This window comes from Stylophora pistillata, chromosome 1, assembly GCF_964205215.1.
Source record: "Stylophora pistillata chromosome 1, jaStyPist1.2, whole genome shotgun sequence".
NCBI classification, from domain to species: domain Eukaryota; kingdom Metazoa; phylum Cnidaria; class Anthozoa; order Scleractinia; family Pocilloporidae; genus Stylophora; species Stylophora pistillata.
In genome coordinates this window covers 43,248,312-43,263,255 of record NC_142519.1, presented here as the reverse complement: position 1 = coordinate 43,263,255, position 14,944 = coordinate 43,248,312, and the positions used below count along the sequence as shown (strand labels likewise).

The following is a 14,944-nucleotide window of genomic DNA, read 5'->3' as shown; positions in this document are numbered from 1 at the left end:
TGAAGAGGGCCTTATGAACATAGTCCTGATGGACCAAATTATTCAGTGATTGTCGCCTGTCAGTTTTTATGTACTACGCTGAGTCTGTTTCAGTCAAAAGATTAAGTACTCTCACACTGATAGTCCGAAATAGATATCTTCTTAAAACTCACTTAGTACCAAGATATTTCATATCACTTGAAGATTATCTCTGCTTGCAGCTCGTTTATATCCATTAGACCTGTTCACTTTTGGCTGCTTAGTTTCGATCACAAACAATGCCAAAACACCAAAACTATGCGTCTGAACCCAGCTATTAATCTTCTCCTCAGCTCCTGACACAATCACACCTTACCAAATTTACCAAATTCAAGATATTTTTCTGGGTTGTAATTGTTAATGTTTTTTGTTGTTTTCACGTGAGATAAATGCAAACTCCTCATACTTTCTGCAGTGTCACCTCTTAATTCAGTCAAGCAGAAACCGAATTTATGTCATGCATACAAAGTACTTACAGTTTTCCTGTAGCTCGCGGAATTTTCTTTGGAATTGACTTTAGCTGTTTTCCTTCACAATTGGCTGATACTAAGCCCTTCATGTTACCTTCAAGGACTTTGCATTGGCACGGTTGAGGGCACTCAGCTGACAAACAAAAACAGACTTCAATTAAACTTGTTATTTGAATCATATTTGTTTTTAATCGTTCACTTTTATTTAAAGATTTTATCAACCGAGAGCTGTTAAATCAAACCGATGATGATACGTTAGAAAGTAAACCATCCGTTCAGCGATATTCCTTAGCATCATCAGAGACTAAAATCTGATGTCACCCATTGAAATGACAGGCAAATTTCTAATCAGATTTTTTAAAATTATGTTCTGCCTTTTTTAACACAGTCCTTTTTAATCACTGACATGATTTTTATTCGCCATGATTGAAAATGATCTAAAATAATAACTCTTTTGTTTGTATTTAACTCTCTGTTTGTATTTTGACTCACCCTACGAGCTCGAATACAGCACAACTCGTAAAAATACTCAGCGATACTACACAACAGAACGTCTAATAAGATATATTTATTTTCCGTTTGATTTGTCCAAAGATAAAAATAGTAAAGGCAACACGAGGTAAACTTTGCTGTTCATAGTGACCAAAGGTAACCATTCCGTTTAATTTCCTTATGCAACATGTACGTCGCGACATTAACATGGCCACCCTGACCGGAAAACGTCCCTCCGTGGCCTCTATGGACATTGAATAAAGGGGGTAAGTTTGTAAAAAAAACTGTGGTGCTGCGTCGATGGGGTAAAAAGGTAAGTTGGTAATATCTGACTAACTTCAAAGTGTAAATTGGCCACCGTAAAGAGTTAAAAAGCTGATGTTTCGAGCGTTAGCCCTTCGTCAGAGCGAAACATTGGTTTTTGTCACCTCGTTAATACGGCCGCTTCTTTCGGCACGGAAAAACAGCCATACATTTTCGAATAATGAGCCCTCGTAAATGTAGTCACCCGTTAATACGGCCAACGGCCACATGTTATTATGCAATATGATTATCAATACACATTATGCAATAGAATTATTAATAACGATTTCATTAAACAGAAGTGTTCTTAAAACGTTCGGTCTTCCACCCTGGGATTTCAAACCGCCTGTTTCGTCTGAGTACTGAGAGCATACGATCAGGTAATTGAAATGGCCCGTAGCATGGAAAAAAGGCCTGTGGAAACCGGTCTTCAAAAAGGAGAATCGGTCTTGTGAAAAGAACTATCGACCGATAACACTACTCAGTATGGTGGATAAGGTGTATGAACTAATACTGAACACACAAGTTAAAGCCTTCTTCGATCCTATTCTGAATAATTGCTTATGATGTGCATACAGTAAAATGTATAGCTGTGAAACAACACTGCTGAACTTGACTGAGAAATGGAAAATGGCTGCTGACTCCAAACAGTATGTAGGAGTACTATCAACTAACATGAGCAAAGCCTTCGATTCTCTTCACCCGGCACTCATGGTAAACAAATTCAAAGCTTATGTTTCTCAGAGGAAGCACTTTGCCTTATAAGGTCATACTTTACTAACTGACAAAATAGGGTCAAATTAGATCCAGAGATGAGCTGTTGGAGGGATACTACTAAAGGTTCTCCACAAGGATCATCATTTGGTTCACTTATGCGGAATATTTTCCAAAATGACTTAACTTTGTTAATCAACAGTTCGCCTAGCAATTTGAACCTGTCTATGTATGCTGATGACCACCAGCTTTTTGTAGCAGGAAATTGGATACAGGAGGTAGAGCAATCATTAAATGAGGGAGGACAAGCTATTTCTAGGTGGTACACAGACAACTTTTCAATGGGAAACCATAAGAAATATGATACCATGTTGATAGGAAAGAAGAACGATGATGAACAATCAATAAGTGTTGACATTGATGGAGAAAACACTGCATCTGTACCCGCGCTTAAACTATTAGGGGTTACTATCGACGATAATCTTAAATTTAGTCCACATATCAGTGCTATTTCTAAGAAGGCTAGCATAAAAATAAATGCTCTTGTTCATATTAGGCGCATGATCCCTGTAGAAGCCACAGGCAGCCCAAGCTCACTATTAGAAAAGCGGACGTGACTCTTAACGTGTTGCGCAACGTTTTATATTTATAAAGGTTTGTATGGGATGTTATCGGTTTGCCTTAAAAGAGATAAAAAAAAAAAAAATAGGTTTTGTCATGAACGCATTGTTTTGATCACACATTTCCATTCGATGTTGATTGGTCGATCAAAACAATGCGTTCTTGACAAAACCATTCGAGGGGACAAGGGGAGCTAACTGGTTTATTTGTCGACTGCAGGTCGCTGGCTACCCTCGCCGGGCTTATTTTTGTTACCCAGCATACTGTGCGATCGGCCAATGGGCCCGCAAATGTTTCAAGCAGCCAAATTCGAAATTGGAAAGCCGATCGATCTGGAGATAAAAGCATCGCTAGTGAAAGATCTGTGGGAGGAATTGGGAATCGAGTGAATGAAAATGAGACTGCAACATCTCTGCTTTGATTTTCTGGAGGAATCGAGACTGGTGGTAATTTTTTGGCGGAATTATTCGCTTCGGGCGACGGACACTTCTAAAATAGGTTTCTGGCCTTGTCTTTCTTTTAGCAGTTGAATACCAACATAGCGCTAACTCGCCGAAAACGCTTCAAAATGGCCTGAGACGCTCGGAATCAACAAAGAAAACAACAAAGCAATAAGGTAAGCCCATTTTATTTCAAAACAAGACATTTTTTTTATCTCTTTTAGGGCAAACCGATAACACCCCATACAAACCTTTATTAGTATAAAACGTTACGCAACACGTTAAGAGTCACGTCCGCTTTTCTAGTAGTGAGCTTGGGCTGCCTGTGTAGAAGCTAAGCTTCAGCTGTTCAAATCGGCCGTATTACCTGACCTCACATATTGCCATACTGTGTGGCATTTTTGTAAAGCATCGGAGAAAAGAAAACTAGAAAAGATTCAATAAAGGGCGTTATGCGCAGTATTCAAGGACAGGAAAACTGAATATGGAGAATAATTGGAAAAGGGGCATCTGCCTAGTTTAGAAAATAGGCGTCTTTAAGACGTTTTGATACTAATGTATAAGGTCCAAAACTCCTTGGCACCTGAGCCCATTTGTAAAATTTTCTTTAAGCAAGATAAACACTATAATCTAAGATGTGGAGAATTCCCCATTCCTAGATTCAGGACGGTGAAGTATGGGAAACATGGTGTTAAATATCTAGGCCTCTATTTAACGGGGAAAATAAGTCAAGATATTTGAAGAAAAAATAGTCTTCAAGCCTTCAAGAAAGCCATCAGGAGAATTAATATTACGAACCTTTTTGGATGGGTCATGCAAATGCAATGCCTGTATTACATAATAGCTTCTTATTAACTAAATTTTACATGCATGTGATTGATACATTTTGCTGTGTATGATTGTCTGTTTATCTCCGATTTTATATGTTATCATATTGTTTATATTTATACGAATATCATTTAAAATATTGTAGATAGGAAAAATTTCTTTTTTATCTTTTTTTGTGTGTCCCCAATTAGCTTGGTAGCTAAATCTCTTGACACATTAATAAAGTATTCACTCACTCACAGTAAGACGGTCTGTGAAAAACACGCACTAAATCTCTTATGCGGTTATTTGATCATGATTTAAACACCACGCGCCTACTACGAATGACATACGTATAGGTAATCGCACGGAGCCGAGTAAAATTAAGGATTACTATCAGCGTGTTTTCGGAAGTTGCTGAGATTACCCAAGTCGCGCAGCGACGAGGGCAATTTCTGCAACTTCCGAAAACACAAGTGATATTAATCCTTAGTTTTACGAGGAACCATGTGATTACTTGTTTATAATATAAGGGGAAAAATGTTTTCTTACTGATCTCGCGCAAAACGGGACGCCATTGTTAAAAAGCAAACAGAAATCTCTTTACCTTGGCAGCCGTTGCTAAGCGATTTTCAGCCAATCATTTTCAAGTAGTTTTTCTCGGGGCAATTACAAAAATTAAGAAAAAATGCTCTCCGTCTTGACCAATCATAACTCAGTAATTTTGTCCCTTATATGATAAGAATATTAACGGGACTCGACTCTATTTGACTTCAGAAGAAACCTTCATATACGTCGCCTTGAGACCTTGGCAAGTTTTTTAGTTAGCAATTCGGAACAATTTTGCGAATACCTGGACTCAGATATTCAATAATTTGATCAGCACAGTCCTCGTTGGCACTACAGCGAAAAACATTAAATGCAGATTCAGAAGGTTTTTTGCCAATTGCAGGCAGTATTATTTTCACCGTACTTTTTCACGAAAGATAAAGAGAATAGCTTCACCATAATCGATTTTAGTTGGATAAGTTTCTTAGCGCAGTCAATCGCTAAAGATCTATAATTAATAAACTTTAATTTATTTTCAGATTCGTCTTTAACTCACGTAAACAGTCACTTGATTATGAACAGAAATCATAGCAAAGCCAAGAATAGGAAAGTTGAGTAATCACATTATTTCAGACCTAGTAGGATTCTTTCCAATGAGGAGCGAGAGAGGTCAAGGCACGATTAACTTAGATCGTTTCCCCTCAAACTGGTACCAAGACTGCATATCTGACTTCCAGTACAATACAACGGTAAGAGCGTTCTTTCGCCCGTGAGGAAGTTTGAGACCTTGAACGGAGGGCGAGCCGATGAAGATCTATGCAAGTTTATATCGTGCTCATTCATTAAAATCAAAGAAATTAAGTAAAAGTCAATCAAAGTCGATTCCATGAGCTGCGATATTTAATGCCACCATAGAACACCACTGAAACAAATAGGAGGTTGAAAATTGTCATGGATTTAGAGATAACAACCAATTAAACCACTGCACGTAAAAAAAGAAATGCCACAAAATAAAAAGACAATCGCACAAGATCGCTGATGTGGAGGTTGAGAGGGAAATTTTTTTTTAATCGACAAATAAACCAAGTGTCAATAATGAATGTTTTGATACTTTCTGTCTCCATTTCTTTCCAACGGACAGATTTTCTTAAAAGGCGAAGATTACTTTCGAGAGGTTCGCCCTAAACGCACAGAATTTTATAGCTGAAATCGATTACTATGGAGCATAAACAATTGTTAGATTTCACGGCTTTGAGAATTTAAAAGCTGGATTCATGGCTTTTTTTTCATTTGCCTGTCAGTTTCATTGTCGAAAAAACTCTTATGATACCTAGTTAAGCTTGATTAAGAAAAGCCTGTAGAGAATGAAAAATTCTTGTTTATTTGAAGTAGCTTGTGTAACAAAATAATTACCCAGTGAAACGCCGCAGATTTTACTAACTTTATTCGTCAATTTGTTTTCTCAGGACCAGGGTCCTAGCTAGCATGAGGCAAAACGAGGCAATTGCCTCGTCTTGATTTTGGCCTCTTTTTGGGTACCAGCATCGCTCAGCAATAAGAAAGTGAACTTCTACACTTGCACAAGATTGACTTTTCTGGAGAAAAATGCCACAGAAAATGCTTAAGAGGGTATTTCTGAGCCTCTAGATTTCAACATTTTCTGGGGGGGGGGGGGGGGCATGTCAGACCCGAAACTTGCCTTGTCTTTTTCTGAAGTCTGGCTACGGCCATTAGGAGTAACACTCAAACAAAGAAAAACACAGGACAAAACAGAAACATATTTCAAAATGTCATTCACCGTCTCGTTTTGGTGAGAAACATGGGCTTACTCTTTGTTCTCGCATGCAACATGTTTGCCATAAATCATTCACTTTCACTTCCAAAATCGTTAATCGAAAATAAGAGTGAAATAGAAATGAAAAAAGCTAATTACCATTTCGAACAGAGAAGTAATTTTTTACACTAAAATAAATTTAAAAGCCTAGCCTTTTTTGGACAAAGTCTTCTTTTACATGTAGTTCTCTTTTCGTTAATGATACGAATAAACGCCGCTCTAAGCAGCCAGTAACCTGCACAGTAATTAAACGCAAAATCATTAAAAATAACGTAGCGAGTAATTTTTTTGTTCGAGATATGAAACTACGCTGCAATTGAAATTGATTTACTTGATAAATATTATTTGTGAGATTACCCTTACATAAAAATTGTAGACAATTTCACTCTAAAACAAAATTAAGGACAAATCGCAAGGTTACCCTAAGGATAATCAACAGCTGAGCTTTTCTTAAAGTAAAATGTAACTTGAAACTTACTCTCGACAACAAGACTGATGTTAATCCTCTTCAACTGACCATGGTCGTCCACCTCACAGCTGTATTTTGTATTTCTTTCTTGTTTAGTAACAGTGATTCGGAGTCGTACACTAGTGCCGTTCTGCACAACAGCACCATTCCTTCTCCAGACAATACGAGGAGCCGGTCCACCTTCCGCCGGGCACCACAAAGATGAAGAATGGTTGAGCAGGGCAAACTGAGTCTTTGCGACTTCCATTAGGTTTGTGGGAACTAAACACAAACACAAACCCAAACCCAATAAGACGTCGAGATTTGTACATGGAAAAATTTAATGGAAACTTTATTTGTGTTTTGAAATGTACAATTGTAAATCTCACTACGTATAGGCAATTTACAAATGCTGGTTGAGATTGGCTTATTCAACACACACTCAAAAATCAAAATTGCATCAAATCTGCGTTGTCCCAATTCCTATTTCTACAACAAAAGACGTAATATGTTGCTCTAATAGCTACATCTATCATTTTCTTGATTATGTAAAGCTGCTGCTTTTTGTCAATGCCTATGTCATTCATCATGTTTAAGAACGTAGACCATTCATCTGAGAAAACGCCTGGGGAGCTCATGGAGAGATTTACAAACTTCACACATCTGAAAGTTCTACTCATTTCGTTAATCAAGTTCCGATATTTTCTTTTTTACGCACTGCATTTTTGTACAGGTTAGATTCGAAACCAACCGTTAATTCTAGAACATTTAGGCACTTGGACTGGGTTGGGAAAAGAAGATCTGGGCAATAACTTTCACCAGTTCTTATTGAGGGATTTAGAAAACCAGTAACATCTGCATAGATTGAGGAGCTAACATTTATTACAGGTTGAAGGGACTTGGCAATGAAGTTAAGGATTGAGTCGTGTCTCCAGGTAAAGCTATCAAGGCATTCTTGACAACCAGCAAAAACATGAAGGAGTGACTGAGGATTAAGGCAAAAGGAACAATCAGGACTTTTGTGATAATCCCCATCTTACCAAATTCTTACGTGTAGGAAGAGAATTGTTGATGTAGCGGATGGTAAGGTTGTCAATGCCCTTCGGTAGATGACACTGGGCCACTGACCAAATAGAATTAACAGATGACACAAAGAATACTTGATAACATTTGAGAAGAAGAAACCTTGAGATGTTAGGTGGTGTTGCAGTTTATCCTCTTGATTAGAACGGAAATCCTTAAGAACTTCCTTAGTGGATTTGTACACATCATATTGAATATTAGTGTGACAGCTTGACGATTTCCAGAGAGCTTTCAAGGAATCATTTGGGGACTCTTTTAATGAATTTCGGAGAACTGACTGGCACTGAGTAAATTTGATAGAGGGAGGAAAAATATTAAGACCAAATTTATTGCTTTCTAGGAAAACATTGCTCAGTGCACCAGATATCGGAATATCAAGCCATTTTCGGATGTAGCCATTCACTACAGAGTCGAGATGTTGCGATATCCAGGTTTTGGATATATTTGCTATGGTGAAATGCCATGACAACTTCGACGGGACATAGCGGCTGTACAGAAGAAGTTTGTGTTTAGGATGCAGTGGCTTTATATCGATGTCATTCATCAAGATTTGTACAAGAGAAGACAATTGAGATTTTTGTTGGCTATTAGACATGTTGAAGTCAAAGAAGCGACCTAAGCAACGAAATGATTCACCCATTTCCACACAGGGAGTTAGAACTCCATTGATCAACAGCTTGGGTAAATATTGGACAGATTTAGCGCACTGTTTCCGTATTCCAAAAGTAGAACATTTGTCAACTCTGATCGTCATGTTCGACCAATTACACCATAATATGAAGCGATTAATTAGTTGTTGATTTTCTGATTCTTGACCGCTTATGACAGCGGCATCGTCGGCGAACTGAAACTAGTGAATGGGATTTAAGAACTCAAGGGAAAAGCCAAACTGGCGGTATTTCTCAGATTTAATATGCTGTAGAAACGTGTTAAAACACAAGTTAAAGAAAAGTGGGCTAAGGCAATCACCTTGGAGTACACCACGACCGACAAATATAAACGCAGTGTGAAATTCATTTGTAAGAGTAGAGGTTGTGAAGTCCGTGTAAAGACTTTTCACCAGTGCTTTAATATGATCGGGAATGTGGTGGTAATCAAGAGCGGTTTGGATCAAGTTGTGATGAACTTCACCAAAAGCGCTTTTAAGATCCAAAAGAGTAATGGCGAGTAAACGCTGTTTGGCACGAGCTTTGTTAATGATATCAGCCATTTGAGCAGTATGCTCAAAAGTTCCAGAAAGACCTTTTTGAATTTCCTGGTCAATGTACTTGTTAGCGGCGAGGAAGTTGAAAATGGCATTACGAAGACACGAGGTCAAAACCTTTAAAGGCACAGATTGTAAAGTAATAGGACGAAGGTCAGCAGGGTTATTGGTGTCTTCCTTTTTATGGATAAGGATTGTGCAGGCTCGCTTCCATTCGCTTGGGACGGAGCCAGTAGACCAAGCTGGGCGTATGATTTCAGATAAGTAATTGCGAAGAAAAGGACATCGTTTGAAACAAATTATTGACAGTTGATCTAGGGGACAAGGAGAACCAGACGCCTTCATTTTTCTTATCACATTTGAGATCAGTTGATATGTTGGAGGTTCAAGGTTAAACGGAATTACAGGTTCTGATAAAGTAGGTATCCAGCTTGGAAGGTTGAAAACTTTTAGTCGGATTTACTGACGAAAAAGTTCTTGTAAAGTAATCATAGCACTCGTTCATGGAAAACGAAGGCAACATTTCGTCTTTTTTGTTGAAGATCGTTTTGACATATCCCCAGAAATATTTGGAGATGGAATGATTCATCAGGTCAGTGTTGAGTTGACGCGACGTGTTGTCACGCAATAAGTGAGATACGTATTTCATTTCTGTGATGTCGGCGTTCGCCTCAAGATTTTAAGGGATTTCTTAAGATCATTTCTAGATTTTCCCTCGTATTTCATTATCAGGTTTCCACTAGGCGCTTGTGCAACTTGACCAAAATTATCAGAGAAGTAGTCATAAACAGTGTCGTTCAGAAGTTCAACACTTATTTAAAGATGCCCCCCCCCCCGCCCTTTCCCAGTAGACAGGCCGGACCACATCACTGTAATCACGTGAGTGGGTTCTTTAACGTCCCCTGCCTAACAAAATTAACTAATTAATAGATGCAGGAGATGGGAAATACGGTTTTTTCGTTCTTATCCGAGAAGACTAGAATGTCTATCCATTTCTTGATATTATAGAAAGGTAGCGCATTCTCCTCAGTTATTTTAAGACCTTGAATGTTGGTCCGGCCGGGGCTTGAACCATCGACCTCGACCTTCCGCACAACAGTCCAGCGCTCTAACCAATTGAGCTAACCGGGAGGCGGTTCATCTTTCTAAACCGAGAATCGGGTGTAAGACTCGGTGTCTAGTTAAGTACATCTACGGAAAGTTGTTACTAGGGTAACATCATAATCTGCACTTACGAAAATAGGCGCCCAAACACTATTTTTTATCTAGAAGCCAGATTAAAGTTTTCAAATTTGAGGAGTTGAAGACCTGCGCATAAAAAATTCTCGCAGAATTTAATCACGCGAAATTAAGTCCCCTATAGAAAATCCACAACACAGAAAAAAATGATCGATAATGGTAATTGAACTGAGTGGAGTGCAATTTGGGCTGAAGTCATACGTGTGATTTGAAATCACAAGTATGATTTCAGACCAAAATTGCACGACACGAGGTTCCATTACCACTTTATTACATCAATTTTGAAATCGCCCAAATAGAGGACTTGGTCTATTCATATATTCTACTGATGCAATACTGAGCCGGTTTTTAAATAAAAAGCGGAACCAGAAACGCTTTTACATCTTATTTTGTATGCAAACACAAAGACTTTGACTTCATGTGTCAAAAACTCAGTCAAGCGTAAAATGATGCGATTTTGGGCAAAAAATGGTGCAATTTGCGAATATTTCGCCAATTAGAGCCAATCAGATTACAGGGACCACTAGTGATTTCACAATGGATGTAATAAACATGTAATAGCAACAACATATATACAGGATATGTATCAACAAATACACAAATTATGAACTATTCTTACTGGCAGGAATTATACCAATAAGAAAATGAAAAAATAAGCCTGAAAAATCTTACCTGTTTCATTCCTTGCTTTTCCCTCATACTCTGATTGAAGTTTAAACCGGTATCCATGCTGAGGTGAAAATCTTAACCACATGTTATGTCCACTGGATCGCAGGGTAAAAGAAGGAGTGCTTATTCCGCAAAATACACCCAGTAGATTGGCAGACTGATTATAGCCATCACGGACCTCAAGATACTCCTCATCAGCGCAAGGTGCTCCAAGCAACGAGGGCTTCCAGATGCCAAATCTTATTTCCACATATTGTCCTTTCTCCACTTGAAGGACCTGAATTGTATCAAAGTCTCGCATCGTATATTGCCTGGAGTAAACTTCTGTGATTATCGCAGCTATTATAAAGAAAATAATTTCATAGAGTAAGAAGTGAATACACTTTGTACAATAAGTTGGCCAATGGTTGTTTATCTCGTTCTCAAGTCTCTGTTATCGTGTACGTAAAAGATAATGTAAACTATTCATAAACTTTCAGATTAGCTTCATGAAGAAATTTTCCCAGTACTTTTCTTGTGCACCTGTAATATGAGAGGAATTTATTTTTCACAAACCAGTGTCTGAGCAAGTCAAACTCCTACGTCATTAATTAACAATCGACTTATGCTGCGCCATTTGATTCAAACGATGTCACTGATGATCTATGAGGTAGGCATGGATTTCAAAAATGATATTCACACAAATACGATATTCTAGTTTGGAACTGTCTTAAATGCCGCTGGTAAGGTTTGAATAACTTCCGCCTTCAAAAAAGTTGTACTGCCAGCCTGCAATGCTTGTCTAAATCGTGGTTAAAATTTGCGCGGAATTACCCTTAGTGGCCGAAAAATCTTCCCTCCTTTGTATCATGTGTATTTTCCTATATGTAGCTGGTGTACTCGGCCTAACATTTATCACTAATGGCTGATTTATGAAGAACATAAACTCCCCAAAATTATAAAATACAATATTATCACTTTATTCGTGTTAGTTAAAAGAAGGAACTGCTAAAAAGGCATCGAGCCTGTATAAAAAAAGAAGAAGAAAAAAAAAAACAAACAAACAAAACTAAACAAAAAAACAGTAGTAGTCAACATATACAATTAGAGCCGATGAATTTCACAGATTTTTTCCTTCAGCTATTCTGCATATAGATAATGTTAATGATTTCCCTTGGCTCTGCCCATAAGTTTACGTGAATATGCTAACAAAATACTCACCTCAAGCATCGCTTATTAGTGGTTATCCTACCGATAGAATTAATCCAAGCTTACCCTCGGCAAATCACACTTACGTTTGTTCTGATACCCAAACTACAATCATTCGCCTCATACTCGCTCGTTAAAACTACACGTGTCTTTTACCAACAAGCGCAACCGACTTACCCAAAACAAAAGTGAAAGTCCACATGCTGTTGATGGACATCTTTCATGGAAAAAGAAAACAAATGAGTATCAAAATTGAAAGCTATCTAATCTGCATGACTCTCCTCGGCACCTCTGTACATCTATACGTTGTATACGTTGCGGTTCAGTGTCACCTCGGCTTCAATCTTACTTTCTTCGTCTCGTAATTGAACCAGGATATTTATGCCTTAACGACAAAGCGTTCCTTTGGCCACTATGGCTACAGTATGCTGATAATGTTTACGCCATTTTGCCCATCGAAGCACCCAAACACCCTTCGACAGACGCTTGAATGAATAAGCGAAATAATTTCTACCTTACACTATTTCAGGAGTGTTTCAGCTGCTTACATCACATGTTCAAAATGACACTAGCCCTGTGTAGGTTGGTTGATACTCCTGCAATAAAAATTGTTCACTTTCTGAATTTTTAATGCTCTTTCTAAACATTGTTTGTAATTAAAGACTTTTAGCAACATCCGGTACATTTTCATGGACTACTATTTTACCACTGTTTTGACGCTCACGGAGATAGAAGAAAATGTTCAGTCACACTCATCTCAATTCTAGAAGTATTCTATGTAGCTTTTTTTTGTAATTAAGTTCCTTTGGAGGCTGAGTAATAATTTAAACAGAAAAACTGCAAACTCGTCGTCAGTCAATTGCTCAGAAAACGACGCACAACGTTTCGTTCTTCTACCCTAGGTTTTTTCCTCTTATTTTTCTCCGGCAGTAAAGCAGAAACTCTAATTGACTCATTTTCAATAACAGAGTTATAACAAAAGAAAACTACAAGATTACCTGAATGGGTATTGTTTCCTTTCTCTGCGAAAGTGTTTTTATGCAACGGTCGCTTTTAATGACAGAACAAATATTTTATTCGCGTATACATCAATAAAACCCTAACAGATGTTTCAAGCCGGTGGGGTTATACGTCAGCTACCAACATAGAGGCTCAACATATATTTATCTCACATAGCTCCTGAAGAGGAGTTTTTCAGCGTGTTTAATCATGCTAAACTGGAAAAAAAAATAAGAGAAAAACAATGCTCACACTAGCTAGTTATGGCTAAAAAATGGCGTGAGTAGTTTTTCAGAGCTGGGGGAATATCCACCTCAAAATGAAGTGAGCCTCTAGCCTTTCTAATCATATTACCTTTCTTTTACGAGTTTTTAGACGTGTCTTCAGCTTTTATAATTAGCTTTCCAAATGCCCTACTTTAATTTTGGAAAGGAAGTTTTAACACACGCCGATACTTCCTCCTACTCTGTACATCGAAAGTGACATACCTTCAACTTCGTAAACAGTAAATCGATTGTAAGATTCAGTGTCTAAAGTTAAGTGCATTTGCTGAAAATTGTTATATGGGTAACATATCTTAATCAGTATTAAAGAAAATAAACACCTAAGCACCATTTGTTATTTATAATCTGGATTACCTTATTCGTACTTAATTTCGGGGATCTTTAATTTCGTGTTTTTCGCGATTGCAAATAAATCACTAAAGTAAAGACCCGCGCATGAATAAATCCTCGCAGAATATAAACAAGCGATATCTAATCCTCTTTGGAGAATTCAAACCGCAGAAAAAAAATTATCAAAATTTGAAAAAACAGCATATACAAGATATGTGTCAACAAATACACAAATGGCTAATTGCTCTTACGGGTGACTTCTATTCATGTTCTATCTTCTGTTGTCAAATGAGGTTAATTTGCATAGATTTGGCCTATGGAACAGAGAATCCAGTAATCATCTTCATTAAATGTTAAGAAATTTTGCAAAATATTTGCCTTAATAAATAATAAAACGGTAATAAAACGCTGCGAAGTATTGTCTCGCCAAAATCGCGAAATTAAGTACCCGAGAAATTGTAAAAAAAAGTACTCGCGAAATCAAGTAAGATAAAGATCGTTGGGTATGTTTACAATGTTTCTTTTTGCCCGAAAATTGTGGGAAACCATGATCGAGCTGAAGACATCACTGAAATATTTCAATTTACTTTCTCTCCTACCAAAGAACCTAACGCAAAACATATTATTGTTCGCCTAACTTTTCCATGATTGTTCAGCTAACGGGACGTTTCATATGGATATCAGGCTTGTTGACGAGTTTAAGTAATTGAACATGGACCTATAGCTTACGTATGCACGCACGTGTGTGTTTAAGTGAACGCAAGGGAAATGAATGGGAAATTTTAGGGGAAATGCTTGTCTCAGCTGGGGTTGTCCTGGTTTTAGTGGCATCAAGGCTTTCGGCGTAGTCGTTTACCTCCTATACAGTAGAAATATTCGGTAAACTGTGAATCTTTCCCAGAATAGTACAGTGCCATCTTCAATGGCTGGAGCGGATACAGGGGATGGTTCGGGTGGTTGAGTCGAACCCCCTAAATTTTCCCTCAAAATGATGGAAATCATGTTTCCGAAGACCTGATTTTCAAAATCTCCCGAACCCCCCTGGACTTAATCCTGGATCCGCCCCTGAATGGGAGACCATCTCAATTACGAAAGAAAAGATATACTACAAAGTCACAACTGAAGAAAGCGAGAGAAGCTCGGCCATAAGCATAAGCAGCCTAGACTTGTAAATTATAATCAGAACTCTTCGAGCAGAACCAAATTGTCTAACAGACATCAACATATATAAAAAGCCCACACAGATGTTTAT

The 14,944-nt window shown here is 37.9% G+C and overlaps 1 protein-coding gene across 1 annotated transcript in view; it reads right to left on the bottom strand.

Annotated features, from left to right (window-relative positions):
• The window catches only part of LOC148742674 (uncharacterized), a 61,492-nt gene extending 48,331 nt beyond the window's left edge, over positions 1 to 13,161 (bottom strand). Inside the window, exons 1-6 of the mRNA XM_088748068.1 lie at positions 13,078 to 13,161; positions 12,594 to 12,675; positions 12,257 to 12,296; positions 10,895 to 11,230; positions 6,727 to 6,978; positions 495 to 621 (exon numbers count right to left, since the gene is read on the bottom strand). Coding sequence (XP_088604194.1) covers positions 495 to 621; positions 6,727 to 6,978; positions 10,895 to 11,230; positions 12,257 to 12,296 — 755 coding nt within the window. The 5' untranslated portion in view covers positions 12,594 to 12,675; positions 13,078 to 13,161. The remainder of the gene's footprint in view (positions 1 to 494; positions 622 to 6,726; positions 6,979 to 10,894; positions 11,231 to 12,256; positions 12,297 to 12,593; positions 12,676 to 13,077) is intronic.
• Positions 13,162 to 14,944: the final 1,783 nt, after the last annotated feature.